At 35.7% G+C, this 14,624-nt stretch overlaps 1 protein-coding gene across 6 annotated transcripts in view; it reads right to left on the bottom strand.

Moving 5' to 3' along the window:
- The window catches only part of RBL1 (RB transcriptional corepressor like 1), a 64,946-nt gene that overhangs the window by 37,761 nt on the left and 12,561 nt on the right, over positions 1-14,624 (bottom strand). For all 6 annotated transcript variants that reach the window (XR_006200463.1, XM_042931024.1, XM_042931023.1 and 3 more), the window contains exons 7-12: positions 13,182-13,231; positions 11,583-11,769; positions 10,303-10,469; positions 5,600-5,712; positions 5,305-5,408; positions 243-380 (exon numbers count right to left, since the gene is read on the bottom strand). Coding sequence is in view for 5 of the 6 variants with exons in the window: in XM_042931024.1 (XP_042786958.1) it covers positions 243-380; positions 5,305-5,408; positions 5,600-5,712; positions 10,303-10,469; positions 11,583-11,769; positions 13,182-13,231 (759 nt within the window). In the remaining variant the exon portion in view is untranslated. The remainder of the gene's footprint in view (positions 1-242; positions 381-5,304; positions 5,409-5,599; positions 5,713-10,302; positions 10,470-11,582; positions 11,770-13,181; positions 13,232-14,624) is intronic.

Below are 14,624 nucleotides of genomic sequence, written 5' to 3'. Positions count from 1 at the left end.
TACTTAATTCCTGGTCACATTTGCAAGTCAGTGAAGGAAAAAGGACTGCAGTTTGAGACTGGCTGAATTTACTAATATCCTCATCCTTTCCCTTTTGTTTTTGATTCCACCCAAAGGACTAAAATGTTTTCAGAATACCTCTGGAAATATTTCCCAGACATCATTACAGCCTGTAACTTTAACACTAAGATAAACAGAATGTTTATGAGGTGCACCATATCATAACTTTGCTCTCATCTCACCTTATAAAAATAAAATGGTTGTAAATTGAGAACTTCAATAATCCAGGGGAAAGTACGAGGTGAGCTATAGGCAAAGAGCACAATTTCCAAACAACAGGCCATCAAGGAACGATGAAATATATCCTGCTCTAAAAGAACCTTGGAGAACAGAAAAACTGCAGTTTAATATTTCTCAGCAATTTCAGCCTTTGCCATTCTATAAAGACTATAGAAACAAGATAAAATAATGTGTACATTATATTATACCAGATTATCAAAGATAATAATGTGAGCTCTCAAACTGGTAAAGAGTTTTGTTATAACATATAATCTTGCTCAATGGTAGATTTTAAATTTAAATGAGGCATACACAACAATCTGCTTTGAAATAATAAAACAGTCAATATTCCCATCAAGAGGAAGCATTAGGATCGGTTCCATTTTTTTTTTTTTGTTGTTCCGTTTGTTTTTAAATGCCAGTTTTACAACAACTATTTTGTTAACATAAAGATTGTTAATCAGGGGTGCCTGGGTGGTTCAGTTAAGAGTCAGACTCTCGGTTTTAGCTCAGGTCATGATCTCACGGCTTTGTGGGTTCAAGCCCTACACCGGACTCTGCGCTGGCAGTGCAGAACCAGTTTGGGATTCTCTCTCTCTCTCTCTCTCTGTCCCTCCCCCACTTGCACTGTCTCTGTCTCTCTCAAAATAAACAAATAAACTTAATAAAAACATATTTGTTAATCAAAACACTAAAATCAAAGGTATTATGTCACAGCTAAGACTTAAAAAAGTTCAGAGAAATAATTTACTAAGAAGATAAAAGTCGTGTTGACCATTAAGACTTTTTTTTTGAGTTTAAGATTTAACAAAATTTTCAGTTTTAAAAAGTGTTTGTTGCCATCCTTCTTTTAAATATCACTCCAAATCAACAAAAAGGATAAGAAACAGAAACTCCTTGGATAAAACTAGAAGTCAGCTGTAACTGCAAATTAGAATACATGAAAACTGAAAGTGGATGGAAGGATGACAAATTACTCAGTAGAAAGTAGGATGGTCAAACATAAGGGCCTGAAGAGAGACACTTAGACCTAATTAATTTGCTCCATGCAACCTGGGGAAAACATAGCAACTGAAGGGACAGGAGGAATGGAAAGTAGGGGCTAGGTTGGGGCTGACACGAATGGATGACTTGAAAGTCTGTAGTAGTTAGAACTCCTCAGGTCCCCATTCAACCCCTACTCTAATGAAGCAGATGATAGGCCTCTAGTCTGTCCCAACAGGGATCTGGAGAATTATTCTAAGACTGAACTAGGGAGACTCAGAGCTTGAGAACACCAGACATAGAAGAAACTGTGGTTTTAGGCAAAAGTCTGCAGACTGCATTGTGAGATCAAGTTTCCCTTTCTTGCTCTGTTCAGTAACACCAACACTCAGCAAAAAATTAGCAGATACTTCTTTACAGAAACTGAAATATTCCAGAAGAATCTTAAAGACACCAAATGTTGAGAGTCTCTAATACTACATGATTATATGAGACTGTTGGGTTTATATTCCTATTTTTGCCAACAAAGCTTTAAAAAAATTTTTTTAATGTTTTTTTATTTATTTTTTGAGACACACACACAGTGCAAGTGGGAGAGGGGCAGAAAGCAAGGGAGACACAGAGTCGGAAGCAGGCTCCAGGCTCCGAGCTGTCAGCACAGAGCCTGATACGGAGCTCGAACCCACAAACTGTGTGTGAGATCATGACCTGAGCTGAAGTCGGATGCCCAACCAACTAAGCCACCCAGGCGCCCCAACAAAGCTTTGAACCAAACTGTTCAGTTACCATAAGGGTTTATTAATGTCCCATTTTTAGTGCCTCATTTAAATGTAAGTGGATATCCAAGAACAATCCAACAATATAAGGAAATCCTCCCACTGGAAGACAAAAATTAAAACAAAGAGAAAAAAGGGGCACCTCGCTGGCTCAGTCGGTTGTTCTCAGCGTTGTAAGTTGGAGCCCATGTTGGGTGGAGGCGTTACTTAAAATAAAATCTTTAAGGGGTATCTGGGTAGCTCAGTTGGTTAAGTGTCCGACTCTTGATGTCGGTTGGTTCAGGTCACGATCTCAAGGTCATGGGATTGAGCCTTGGGTTTGCACAAATCTCTTGGGATTCTCTCTCCCTCCCTCTCTTCTGCCTCTTCCCTACTCGTGCTCTCTCTCTAAATAAATAAATAAACTTTAAATATCCCAGGGTCATGGATTGAGCCCCACGTCGGATTCTGTGTTGAGGGTGCAGCCTGCTTGGGATTCTTTCTCCCCCTCTGCCCCTCTCCCCAGCTCACACACACTCTCTCTCTAAAAAACAAAACAAAAATAAAATAAAATAAAATAAAATAAAATAAAATAAAATAAAATAAAGCCTTTATGCAGAGTTTTAAAAAAGGGCCTTAAGGCTTTTACATTTTGTTTGAACTGTAAAATGTCTATACCAGTGGACTGTGAAGATATGCATATATAACGTAATGCTTAGAGTAACCACTAAAACAAATCCATACAAAGAATAACAGTCTAAAAAATGTTCAAGCAGGGGTGCCTGGCTGGCTCAGTCAGTAGAGCATGCAACTCTTGATCTCACGGTCATGAGTTCAAGCCCTATGTTGGGCATAGAGCTTAATAAACAAATAGGGGCACCTGGGTGGCTCAGTCGGTTAAGTGTCCAACTCCGGCTCAGGTCAGGATTTCACAGTTCGTGAGTTCAAGCCCTGCGTTGGGCTCTGTGCTGACAACTCAGAGCCTGAAGCCCACTTCAGATTCTGTGTCTCCCTCTCTCTCTGCCCCTCCCCAACTTGTGCTCTATCTCTATCTCTCAAAAATAAATAAATGTTAAAAAAATTTTTTTAAAACAAATAAAAAATGTTCAGGTAATCAAGAGGAAGATGGGGGGAAAAAAAACAAACAAAACACCAAAGAGTACAAACAGAAAACAAGAAATAAAATGGCAGACACATGCTCTAACAGATCAATAATTAAATGTTAAGTCTGAATTTACTGATTTAAAGAGACTGAGATGAAAAAATGTGACTCAATTACATGCTGCCTATAAGAAATTTACCTCAAAGATAATGATACATGTAGCTTGAAAATAAAAGGATAGAGAGGTGCCTGGGTGGCTCAGTCAGTTAAGCAATTGAATCTTGATTTCGTCTCAGCTCACGATCTTAGGGTTTGTGAGATTGAGCCCTGCACTGGGCTCCATCCTGACAGCACAGAGCATGCTTGGGATTCCCTCCCCCTCCCTATCCCTCCCCTGCTCAAGTGCGCTTGAGCGCATTCTCTCTCTCTCAAAATAAATTAATAAACTTAAAAAAAAAAGGATGTAAAAAGACATACCATGCAAACAATCAAAAGCAGGAGTGGCTATATATGAACAAAAGATAAGACTTTGGAACAATTAACGGCTTCAGAGAGGACATTATCTCATGATAAAAGGCAAGAAGACATAGCAATCTTCAATGTGTATATATCAAACAGCAGAGCTTCAAAATATATGAATAAAAAATAACCTGATAGAACTGAAAGGAGAGGGGTGCCTGGCTGGCTCAGTCAGTAGATTACCTGATCTTGGAGTTGTGAGTTTGAGCCCCACACTGGGTAGGGAGATTACTTAAAAATAAAATCTGAAAAAAAAAGGAAAGAACTGAAAGGAGAAATAGATAAATCTACAATTATATCTGGAGACTTCAATACTGCTCTCAACAACTGATAGAGCCAGACAGAAAATGAACAAGGATACAGAAGAAGTCAACACCACCACAATTAATACTATAGAACTGACATTTACAGAACACTCTACCCAACAACAGCAGAATACACTAGGGGTCATAAAATGAACCTTAACAAATTAAAAAAAAAATTGAACTCATAAAGAGTGTGAGTAGAATGAGCATTACTACAAAAGGGTAGCATGAGGGAGATTGTTGTAATAACAGAACAATTCAGTATCTTGATTTTGGTGGTAGTAGCATTAATCTACAAGTGATGCAATGGTAAGGAGGAAGATACATACATTGTTCCAATATTAATTTCCTAGTTTTGATATTACACTATGTAAAATGTAGCCACTGGGGGCAACTGACTACATAGGACCTCTCTGTACTACTTTTGTAATTTTCTGTGATCTATAATTATTTCAAAATAAAAAGTTGAAAATTTACTTCTTTCTCAGGAAGCTATGGAACCATATGCTCTATCAAATATTAAGATAAATCACAAAAGAGAAAGCCATGAAATCCAGGAAAAAGGTGGACCAACACAAGAGAGAGATGAACATTTCCAGAATGAAAACTAAAAGAAATTTTATTACATTAGTTATGCTGCACCCCTAGACATCAACCTGTTGCTAGTGGAACTGAAAGTCAGAGGACTCCAAGAGTGACAAGAAAGAGGAGGAGGAGGAAACTGAAAGATGCTATTAACAGCTTTGAGTTTTTATAAACAGTATGTATATATGCACGTGTGTACATATGTATGTATTTACTTATGTATTTATGGTAAGCTCTATGCCCAACATGGGGCTTAAACTCACCCCCCTAAGATCAAGAGTCACATACTCTGTGAACTGAGCCAGCCAGGTACCCCAACAACTTTGACTTTTTTGAAAAATTCCTTTAAATAGCCATTGGAAAGAGTGGTCAGACTTATCAAATGATCAAAGGACACAAAGCAATTTCTTAACAAGCCACTCACAGTTTATTCCTCAAAAATTCCTGGGAGGTATGAGCAAATATCTTAATTATCAGTCGGGTTAATAGTTGGGGGAGGGGGGTGACTCATTATTAGCTAGCTGGGAATGAAAGGACCTGAAGGGAAAGGATACTAATGATGTACCGGAGATGAATTTCATGTACTTTACATTTCTACCTAGAGGTGGCCAGGTCTAGATGTGCAAAACACAACTAAGGCCAACTAGCAAGTCATACTAGCTAAGTGTGCTATTAACTGCTGATGCCCACAACACCCTTAGAGCCTCTCAATACACTGTTTTAAGGCTTAGGAGTTTTGAACCTTACCAGTGGCTGGGAGAATGGATTTACTTACTGACATGTCCATTCCATGAAGTCTTCGTGTTTCCTGAACCATTACAGTCTCTAGTATTTTATAATACAAAATTTCCGCAAGTTTTAGTCTGTTTACAGCAAAGTCTAGGGAGGGGAATAAAAGGGAAAATATTTGCTACTGAAATGTTAACTGTTAAGCACTGAAGGACAAAACTTATATAAGCTTAAATCTTATACATTAAGAATAGCAAGGAAGGAAAAAATTTAATTTCTACTTTTTTAGGGCCAATCTATCTACTTTCAATGCTGTGTCAACTTTAGTTTTGTCTTCTTACCTATGTGCGATCCTGGCTGTTCATCTGTTGATTGAGTATAGTGTTGGCAGAAAGTCTCTCCTATTCCTTTCACTATTTTCATAATGTTTTCCATAGGATTACGCATACAAGATCTATAAAATAGAAGAGGAACCTAATTACCAGGAAAAAAACCCAGACTACCAACATTTCTTCAAGAATTAATTTGGTTTTAGTGACCACAGTTTTATTCCCAACTGTAAATCTAGATATGTTAAAAGCATGTTTCAAATAAATCTACAGCTTTTAAACAAAATCATCTGGCATACTGTTTTGGAATTTCAACATTAGCAGTGTCAATATTATCTCTTTTGTTCTTCTATTTATATGACATTTTAGAAAAGGCCAAATTATAGGGATAAAGATATATCCGTATTTGCCAGTGGGTGGGGATGACACAGGGGTTGACTAAAAGGGGCATAAATTTTAGGGGCTAATGAAATTGTTAAAAGGATGACTCCTATTGTGAATTATATAAATTTATATATATATATATAATATATTATATATATTATTATATATTATATATAACATATATAATATATATTGTATATATTATATAATATATAAAAATTTATATAAAATATACGTAACATATACTATATATAATATATACTATATATATAATATATATAATATGTATATATAATGTATATATAAATTTATATAAAATTATATAAATTTATATATATATAAATTGACATATAAATTATACTCCAATAAACCTGATTTAAGAAAAATAGAGGCTATAGCAGTATTTATGTATATATTACACATACATATTGTAATATGTAATATAATTTACTATATATTTATATATACTACATAGATAATTATATATTATAAATAATTATAATTATAAACATAATTATATTATAAATGTAATATATTATTATAATTATATTATAATTGTATAATTATAAATATAAATGTTGAAATTCCAAATTTAATTCCAAATGTAATTATAATTTTAAATACATATATTTATAATTATATATATTAATATATAAAATATACTTATGTAAATATAAATATAATGTTGAAATTTCAGACTTAATTCCTAATATAATTATGATTTTAAATACATATATTTATAATTATATATATTAATATATAAAAATATATAAGTAAATATAAAGTTGAAATTCCAAATTATAATTATATTATAAATATATTATTATAATTATAAACATTACACATTATAATTATATATAATTGTAATAATATATTATATTACATATTATTTTAATTATACATTATATAATCATACAACTATACAGTTATATATATTATATATATAATATATAATAGGCCATATTATAGGGATAAAAAATAAATCAGTATTTGCCAGTGGGTGGGAATGACATAGGGGTTGACTAAAACGGGGCATACATTTTGGGGGCTAATGGAATTGTTCTACATCTTGATTGTGATGGTGGTGGTTACATAACTATGCATTTGTCAAATTTCATACAACTATACAGTTAAAAGGATGACTCCTATTGCATATAAATTATACTCCAATAAACCTGATTTAAAGAAAAATAGAGGCTACAGCAGTATTCATATATATATTATATATAATATATATATAATAGATACAGTTGATCCTTCAACAAGACGAGTTTGAAGTGTGCAGGTCCACCTATAAGTGGATTTTTTTCAATATAGTACAGTATTGCAAATGTATTTTCTCTTTATGGTTTTTTTGTAAATTTTTTTAATGTTTATATTTGAGAGACAGAGAGAGAGAGGGAGGAATGGAGGAAGGGGCAAAGAGAGAGGGGAGACAGAATATCCAAAGTGGGCCCTGTACAGACAGCAGAGAGCCTGACGTGGGGCTAGAACCCATGAACCATGAGATCGTGACCTGAGCCAAAGTCAGATACCTAACCAACTGAGCCACCCAGGCGCCCCTCTTTATGATTTTCTTAATAACATTTTCTCTTCGCAAGCTGAATTTATTCTAAGAATACAGTATACAATACATATAACATACAAAACATGTGTCTATCAACTGTTTATGTTACTGATAAGGCTTCTTTTAGTCAACAGTAGGCTGTTACTAGTTAGATTTTGGGGGAATCATTAGTTATGGAGTGCCTGGCTGGCTCAGTCGGTACAGCATGTGACTTGATCTCAGGATCATGAATTTGAGCCCCATGTTGGGTGGAGAGATTACTTAAAAAAAAAAGTTATATACATATTTTTTGATTGTGTGGAGGGTTGGTGACTCTAACCCCCATGCTGTTCAAGGGTCAACTATATATATTTATAGTAGTGGAACAATAAACTGTATGTAATTCTCATCAAAGCCTAAATAATAATAAATAGAAAAATACAGCACTAAAAAGGCACTTAGCAAGAAATAACTGTTACCCTTATATTGTTACCTTTCTGTCATTCAAACACAGAATCTTAATTCAGAAATGACAAACAAGGGCAACTGGGTGGCTCAGTGGTTAAGCATCCAACTTTGGCTCAGGTCATGACCTCACGGTTTGTGAGTTCAAGCTCCACACTGGGCTCTCTGCTGTCAGCACAGAGCCCTCTTCCGATCCTCTGTCCCCCTCTCTTTTTGCCCCTCCCCTGCTTGTGCTCTCTCACTCAAAAATAAATAAACATTAGGAAAAAAAAAAAAGAAATGAAAAACAAATCCAGACTATGAGAAAGAAAGTGATCTGCCTGAAACCAGATAATGAGTGCAGTGTTCAGGACTCCCAACTCCATGTCCAAACAGACCAGTATGATGTGTAGAGAGGTAAGCAACACATATGGCAAAAATACTTTGTTTTTATCAAGTTCTTCTAAAGCAAGCTGTGCCTCTTGAGTAATGTTTTCTTCCAATTAGGTTGTCTTCAATTTTTTTAAACTATTTTTTTAAAGTTTATTTATTTATTTGGGGGGGGGGGGTGCAGAGAGAGAGGGAGAGAGAATTCCATGAACTGTGAGATTATGACCTGAGCCAAAATCAAGAGTTGGATGATTAACCAACTGAGCCACCCAGGTGCCCCTCATGTCTAGGTTTTTAAGTTAACTTTTTGAGTTAACTGTTGGATATGGTGTAAGATAAGAGTCCACCTTCATTATTTTGCATGTAGACATCTAGTTTTCCCAGCAGCATTTGTTGAAGAGACTATCCTTTCCCCATAGTGTAGTCTTGGCACCTTTGTCAAGGATCATTTAACCAAATACATGAAGATTTATTTTAGCATTCTCTAGTCTGTTCTATTGGTCTACAAGCCTGTCTTTATGTCAATCCAATTCTGTTTTGACTATGGTAGCTTTGCAATATATTTTGAAGTCAGGAAGCATTCCAGCTTTGTTGTTCTTGCTTTATTGTTTTAAAGGTATTTTGAAATTCTACATGAATTATAGGAATTTTTTTTCTATTTCTATAAACAATGCCACAGGCATTTTGATATGGACTGTACTGAATCTACAGATTGCTTTGGGTAATAAGGACATTTTAACAATATTAAATCTTCCCATCCATGAACATGGAATGTCTTCCCATTTATTTGTTTCTAGGTCCTTTGTGTTTTGCATACTGTTTTCTTGCTTCCCACTTTCTCTTGTTGCTGTAAAACATTTGCATCATTACCTTGACACTTCTTTTCAACTTGTTCATGCTTACACAGTTTAGTCCAGATCTATTTTATTCATGTGCTATGAGGACTGAAGCTCTCCATGACAGTCTTCCTACCCTATCAGCAGTCTGCATATCTTTTGAGCTGTGTCTGAGGTTAGGATTGTTCTGTCTACTTTTCTGTAAACTAAAGGTTTGGGGAGTAGAAGAGAGCTCAGGTGGTGTTATGTTCAGCTTTTGTTAGAAGATCAGGGCTTTGCTTATTACTCTTCCGAGATTTAGTTAAATATCCCTATTCCAGGGTTCACTATATCTAGTCAGAGATATCTTCTAGTTCTATTAGGATTAGGATCTCACCCCAAATCGGTATGGAACCTTGGAAAAGGACAGGCCCTGGGAGTTTTTCATATTTCTGCTGCGATCTTGGTGGTGGAATATAGGGGCTTTCACCTGGGAAGGTATCTATGACCTTTTACTCATTTTCCTGCTAACCTCATTTGTTTCTCTCTACATCTGGGGTATTAACAAACATTCTCAAGATCCATCAACATATCTTCTTTCCCTAGTAATGCTTCTTGGAGATGGGCATATAAGAACCATCCATTCCTTTCCTTACCATCATTTTGGAAATTTATAGCATGAAATCATATCCCTCTCCTCATTTGGTTGCTGCTAGTAAGTAGTTTGCTGGTTTTTACTATTCTCTTCTTTCACTAAGTATTAGGAAAGAAAGTTCTCTGATCTGGCTTCTATTTACCATCTTTACTAGGACACATGCCTCTTTATCTTAAGCAACTGCATTAAAATTCCATTTACTGCTGCACCATCAATATGTATTGTCTCCCACTTGATGAACATTTAGACTGAACCCATTTAAAGTCAATGTAAGAAGAAAACCAATTAATGCATAACTTAGGGGTAGATATAAGAGTGGGATGTCAGGGCTAAATAACCTTAAGATGTATTTATTTAAACTTTAAGGTCTATAATATTATGAAATAATATCTCTATGTAACTTTAATAGGTACTTCCATCTGATTTTAGGTCAACATACCTTGTAATTAAAATTTATTTAGAAAGATAATATTATACTTACTCAAAAATATTCATAAGTTGTTCACTTGGTGCATTTTTCAGTCCAGCCACAATACTCTGTAACCGGCTCACACTTTGAGTGGCTGAAGCAACAGGAGTAATGACTGCTTCTTTTTCTTGTAAATATCGCCGTCCTGTCAGTGGGGTAGAAGGTGCAAATGATGTTTTCTGTCAAAAAAGAAAAATCTTTTAAAAAGTTTAAAAAGTTACCTTGCCCTCATTATGTGTTTAATTCAGTGTATTTATCACCTTCTCTATTCATATTTAGTAGTACTTTTTTCCTCCCTCCTCTGGTTATCCACCAAATTTTTAACAATATAATGCTAATAACATCCTCACATTCAAAAAAACACTTTTTCAAAGTACTTACTACCTATTATCTCATTTTATCATAATACTCATTTGAAATATACACATTTTCACTTTACATATGAAACAGGCACAGAAAAGTTTAAAAAACTGTTGAAGCTGATAAAGTTAACGGAAGAGGCTTGGTCTAAAACAGGTTTTCTACCTTCTAGACCAGTAAGTTTTCCATTTGACCTCATTCTCCAACCCATTTTACACATAAATACAGAATTAAGCCTTCACTATTCACAATCAAGCCCAGAGTTGTATGGCTAAAGTTCAGGGAAAGCACATAGTTTGTCATGGGTAGAAGGAAACTAAATTTTAAAGCAAGTGGCTAAAGTGATACAAAGAATGATAAGAAAGCATAAACCCTTCTTTATGTCAAAAGACACATACCCTACTGAAAAGTCCAGGCATTCTGGGAAAATACATCAAAAATATGAAAAGCATCAAGAAATGAGGTAATACTAAATGCCACTTTTAATTTTCTTTAACGTTTATTTATTTTTTGAGAGACAGAGTGTGAGAGGGGGAGGTGGAGAGGGAGGGAGGGGTAGCGGGAGAGAGGGAGGATGGGGGGGAGAGGGGGGGAGAGGGAGAGAGAGAGAGAGAGAGAGAGAGAGAGAGAGAGAGAGAGAATATCCAAAGCAGGCTCCAGGCTTTGAGCTGTCAGCACAGAGCCCGACGTGGAGCTTGAACCCACAAGCTGTGAGATCATGACCTGAGACAAAGTCAGATGCTTAACTGACTGAGCCGCCCAGGTGCCCCCTAAATGCCACTTTTAAAAATTACCTTTTAAGGCTTTCATGGAAAATAAAAATTAGTAGAAGAAACTCAAGATTTAACTTGAAAGATGTGTCTGTTGTTAGTAGAATCACACACAGAGAGAAAAAGATCATTCAAGACTGAGGCCAGGCTAAGTTATATTACTTTTTCAAAGTGTTGTTGAAGATTACAGTCCACATTAGCCTGTGCTGTCAGTTTTCCTAATGGGGCATCACCAGTGAACTTTCGAGGAGTTCCAATTTCCTCTTCTGCATCTGCTCCCAAAAAGATCCTCTCATCAAAATCACCAACAGTTAAAACATATTCTTCATACTCCTTGTTCACTGCTTTGCTGAAAAGAGAATTATTTTATTTACTTTTAAAGATTTTTTTAAATTATTTTTTTAAAGTTTATTTATTTTGAGAGAGAGAAAGAGAGAAAGGATCATGACCTGAGCTGAGATCAAGAGTTGGATGCTTAACCCGCTGGCCACCCAGATGCCCCTTTAAAGATTTTACTAAAAAAAAAAAATTTTTTTTAAATGTTTATCTGAGAGAGAGAAGAGACAGAGCATGAGTGGGGGAGGGGCAGAGAGAAAGGGAGACACAGAATCCGAAGCAGGCTCCAGGCTCTGAGCTGTCAGCACAGAGCCTGATGTGGGGCTTGAACCCATGAACTGTGAGATCATGACCTGAGCTGAAATCAGACGCTTAACCAATTGAGCCACCCAGGCGTCCCATAAAGATTTTATTTTAGTATTTATTCATTTTTGAGAGAGACAGAGACAGAGACAGAGAGAGAGAGAGAGAGAGAGCGCGCAAGCGCACAGAGGAGGACAGAGGATCCAAAGCAGGCTCTATGCTGACAGGAGTGAATCTGGGGCTCGAACTCACGAACTGTGATATCATGACCAGAGCTGAAGTCAGACACTCAATCGACTGAGCCACCCACATGCCCCTTTAAAGATTTTATTGTTAAGTAATCTCTACACCCAACGTGGGGCTCGAACTGATAAGCCTGAGATCAAGAGTCTTGTGCGCTTCTGACTGAGCCAGCCATGCACCCCAAGAATTATTTTAAGTAGCTAGAATAAAATTAAGTTACACACAGATTTACCTTTTTTTTAAAAAAATTTTTATTTATTAAAGTAATCTCTACACTCAACATGGGGCTTGAACTCATGATCCCAAGATCAACAGTGGCATGCTCTACCAACTGAAACAGCTAGGCATCTCCACAATGGATTTATCTTCACTTCAAGATAGATTTAGACTCCAAGACCTGGAAAAGCTGATGACTTTCAAATTTTTAACTCTGCCCATCTAACAATATTGAAGGTTCTTATCTGATTATGGACATGCTTCACATTCACATATATAACGATAATAAATTACTCTGAAAGATGAGCAAAAAGAGAGTACAAACTTAATCTCAAAACTAGCTGAACCTAATTAAGATCTGATCAAGAGATCTGATTAAGAGAACAATAGTTGCTTTGAATATATATATATTCTGAATTTGCCAGAAGTCATTGGGTCTGTTTATGAGTTTCTCTGGAAGGAGCTCTTTTAAGTGGCAAAGGTTTCCTAAAATAAGTGTAAAGACAACAAGGCTTAGTTAACAACGTCTAGTTAATATCACTAATGCAGAAGGAACTTGAGTTTGAAGGAGTTAACTTGATATAATGTTCCACTTAATAAGTTGCAATAAATCATTATTGACAGCCTATAATATGACAGATACCATTAGTGTTAGATACTTACCTATTATCAGTAAAACTGGAAAGGTCCAGGAGGCATTCTCCTTTTAAAATCTGGGAAGAAAAAGTCATTTTGTGACATGTAATTAAACACAATAACATACAAAAACATGACATTTATCTAAATTTTCACATTGGTAGTTGTTATAAATAATATACACACAAAAGAGAATTACTGAATATTTCTTTCAAACCAGTAAAACCTATATAGTGTGCAAATAAAAGTTTAAAGTCCATTTTGAAAATACTTTGAAGTTGGCCTATGGCAGTGGTTTCTAAATTCTAGTGACATAAGAAGCACTTAGGGGAACTTCTAAAAAATGCAGATTGATGGACCCCAAGTTCTGAGCTGAGGCAGCATTTTATATAAATTCCCCAAGTGATTCTGACAAAAGCAGTCCAATTTTAAACACTGGTCTATGGGGAAGGGAAACTAACATTTATTGAATGATTATATGTATCAGGCAAGAAAAAGATTCAAAGGGAATATAGGTACTGTTGCTGGTGAGAGAGGAAAAGTACACTGTTTATAATATTTTCTATGTACCCCACACTATGCTTAGACTACTATACATCAGGGTTGCAAACTCAAATGCCTTCAGGGGTCAAAGCTCAACATACATAAATGAAGAGGGTAGAAAGCATACTTCCCATCTTAAAAGAGGTGGCCATCATTTAACTTGATCAGAGTTACCCATGTAGAAATTCATGTAGATATTCCAATCCTGTTTTGCCATAGCTTCTGATTTTTGAAAGAGATTTTCACATAAAAAGTCTTTATATGTAAATTAAAATGGAATGAAATTAAAATAAAGAATGTCCTACACAGGCCAAACAAAATATCTGTGGCCCAAGAGCAGAAGGACAATTGTCCAACTCAGGATACTTCAGGAGTGAAATGAAGTCCTATAATAATTATGCCAAGACAACAACCCAAAACTAGATAATCCAGGCAAACCAAGATGTATGGTCATTATACCTTAGAGCTACTAGTATGCTGCTGCTGCAGAGCACAAAAGACATAATCCTTGAGTTCCTGTCAAAGTTTACTTTGCTGGAAATGTTTAACAAACAGATACGGAGCCACGACACACACACACACACACACACACACTCTGGAAGAAAGATAACACTAAATACAAAAGTTTGTGTAAAAGAAGAGCCACCATGTAGGAAAGACTTTATGCTTAAAGAAAAATCTCATAATATCTACAAAGAGGGGTACCACAGTGATGACCTAATTTAAAACCCTTTTTCACCAAAGAGAAAACTCAAGGACTAGCTGGATTAAATGGCTCAATGTTTGGGAAGTAAGACACTGAGACCAAGAGGAATAAGCCATTTCATAAATACAGAAATAGCTAAGTGAATTACCTAGAGGAAAACCCAGAATACATGCAGATAGCCTGTAAGCAGCTACAAAACTATAACGGATTTCCTGCTCTAT

Source organism: Panthera leo, chromosome A3 (assembly GCF_018350215.1).
Source record: "Panthera leo isolate Ple1 chromosome A3, P.leo_Ple1_pat1.1, whole genome shotgun sequence".
NCBI classification, from domain to species: domain Eukaryota; kingdom Metazoa; phylum Chordata; class Mammalia; order Carnivora; family Felidae; genus Panthera; species Panthera leo.
The sequence above is the reverse complement of the archived record's forward strand: the minus strand, read 5'-3'. Positions and strand labels throughout refer to the sequence as shown.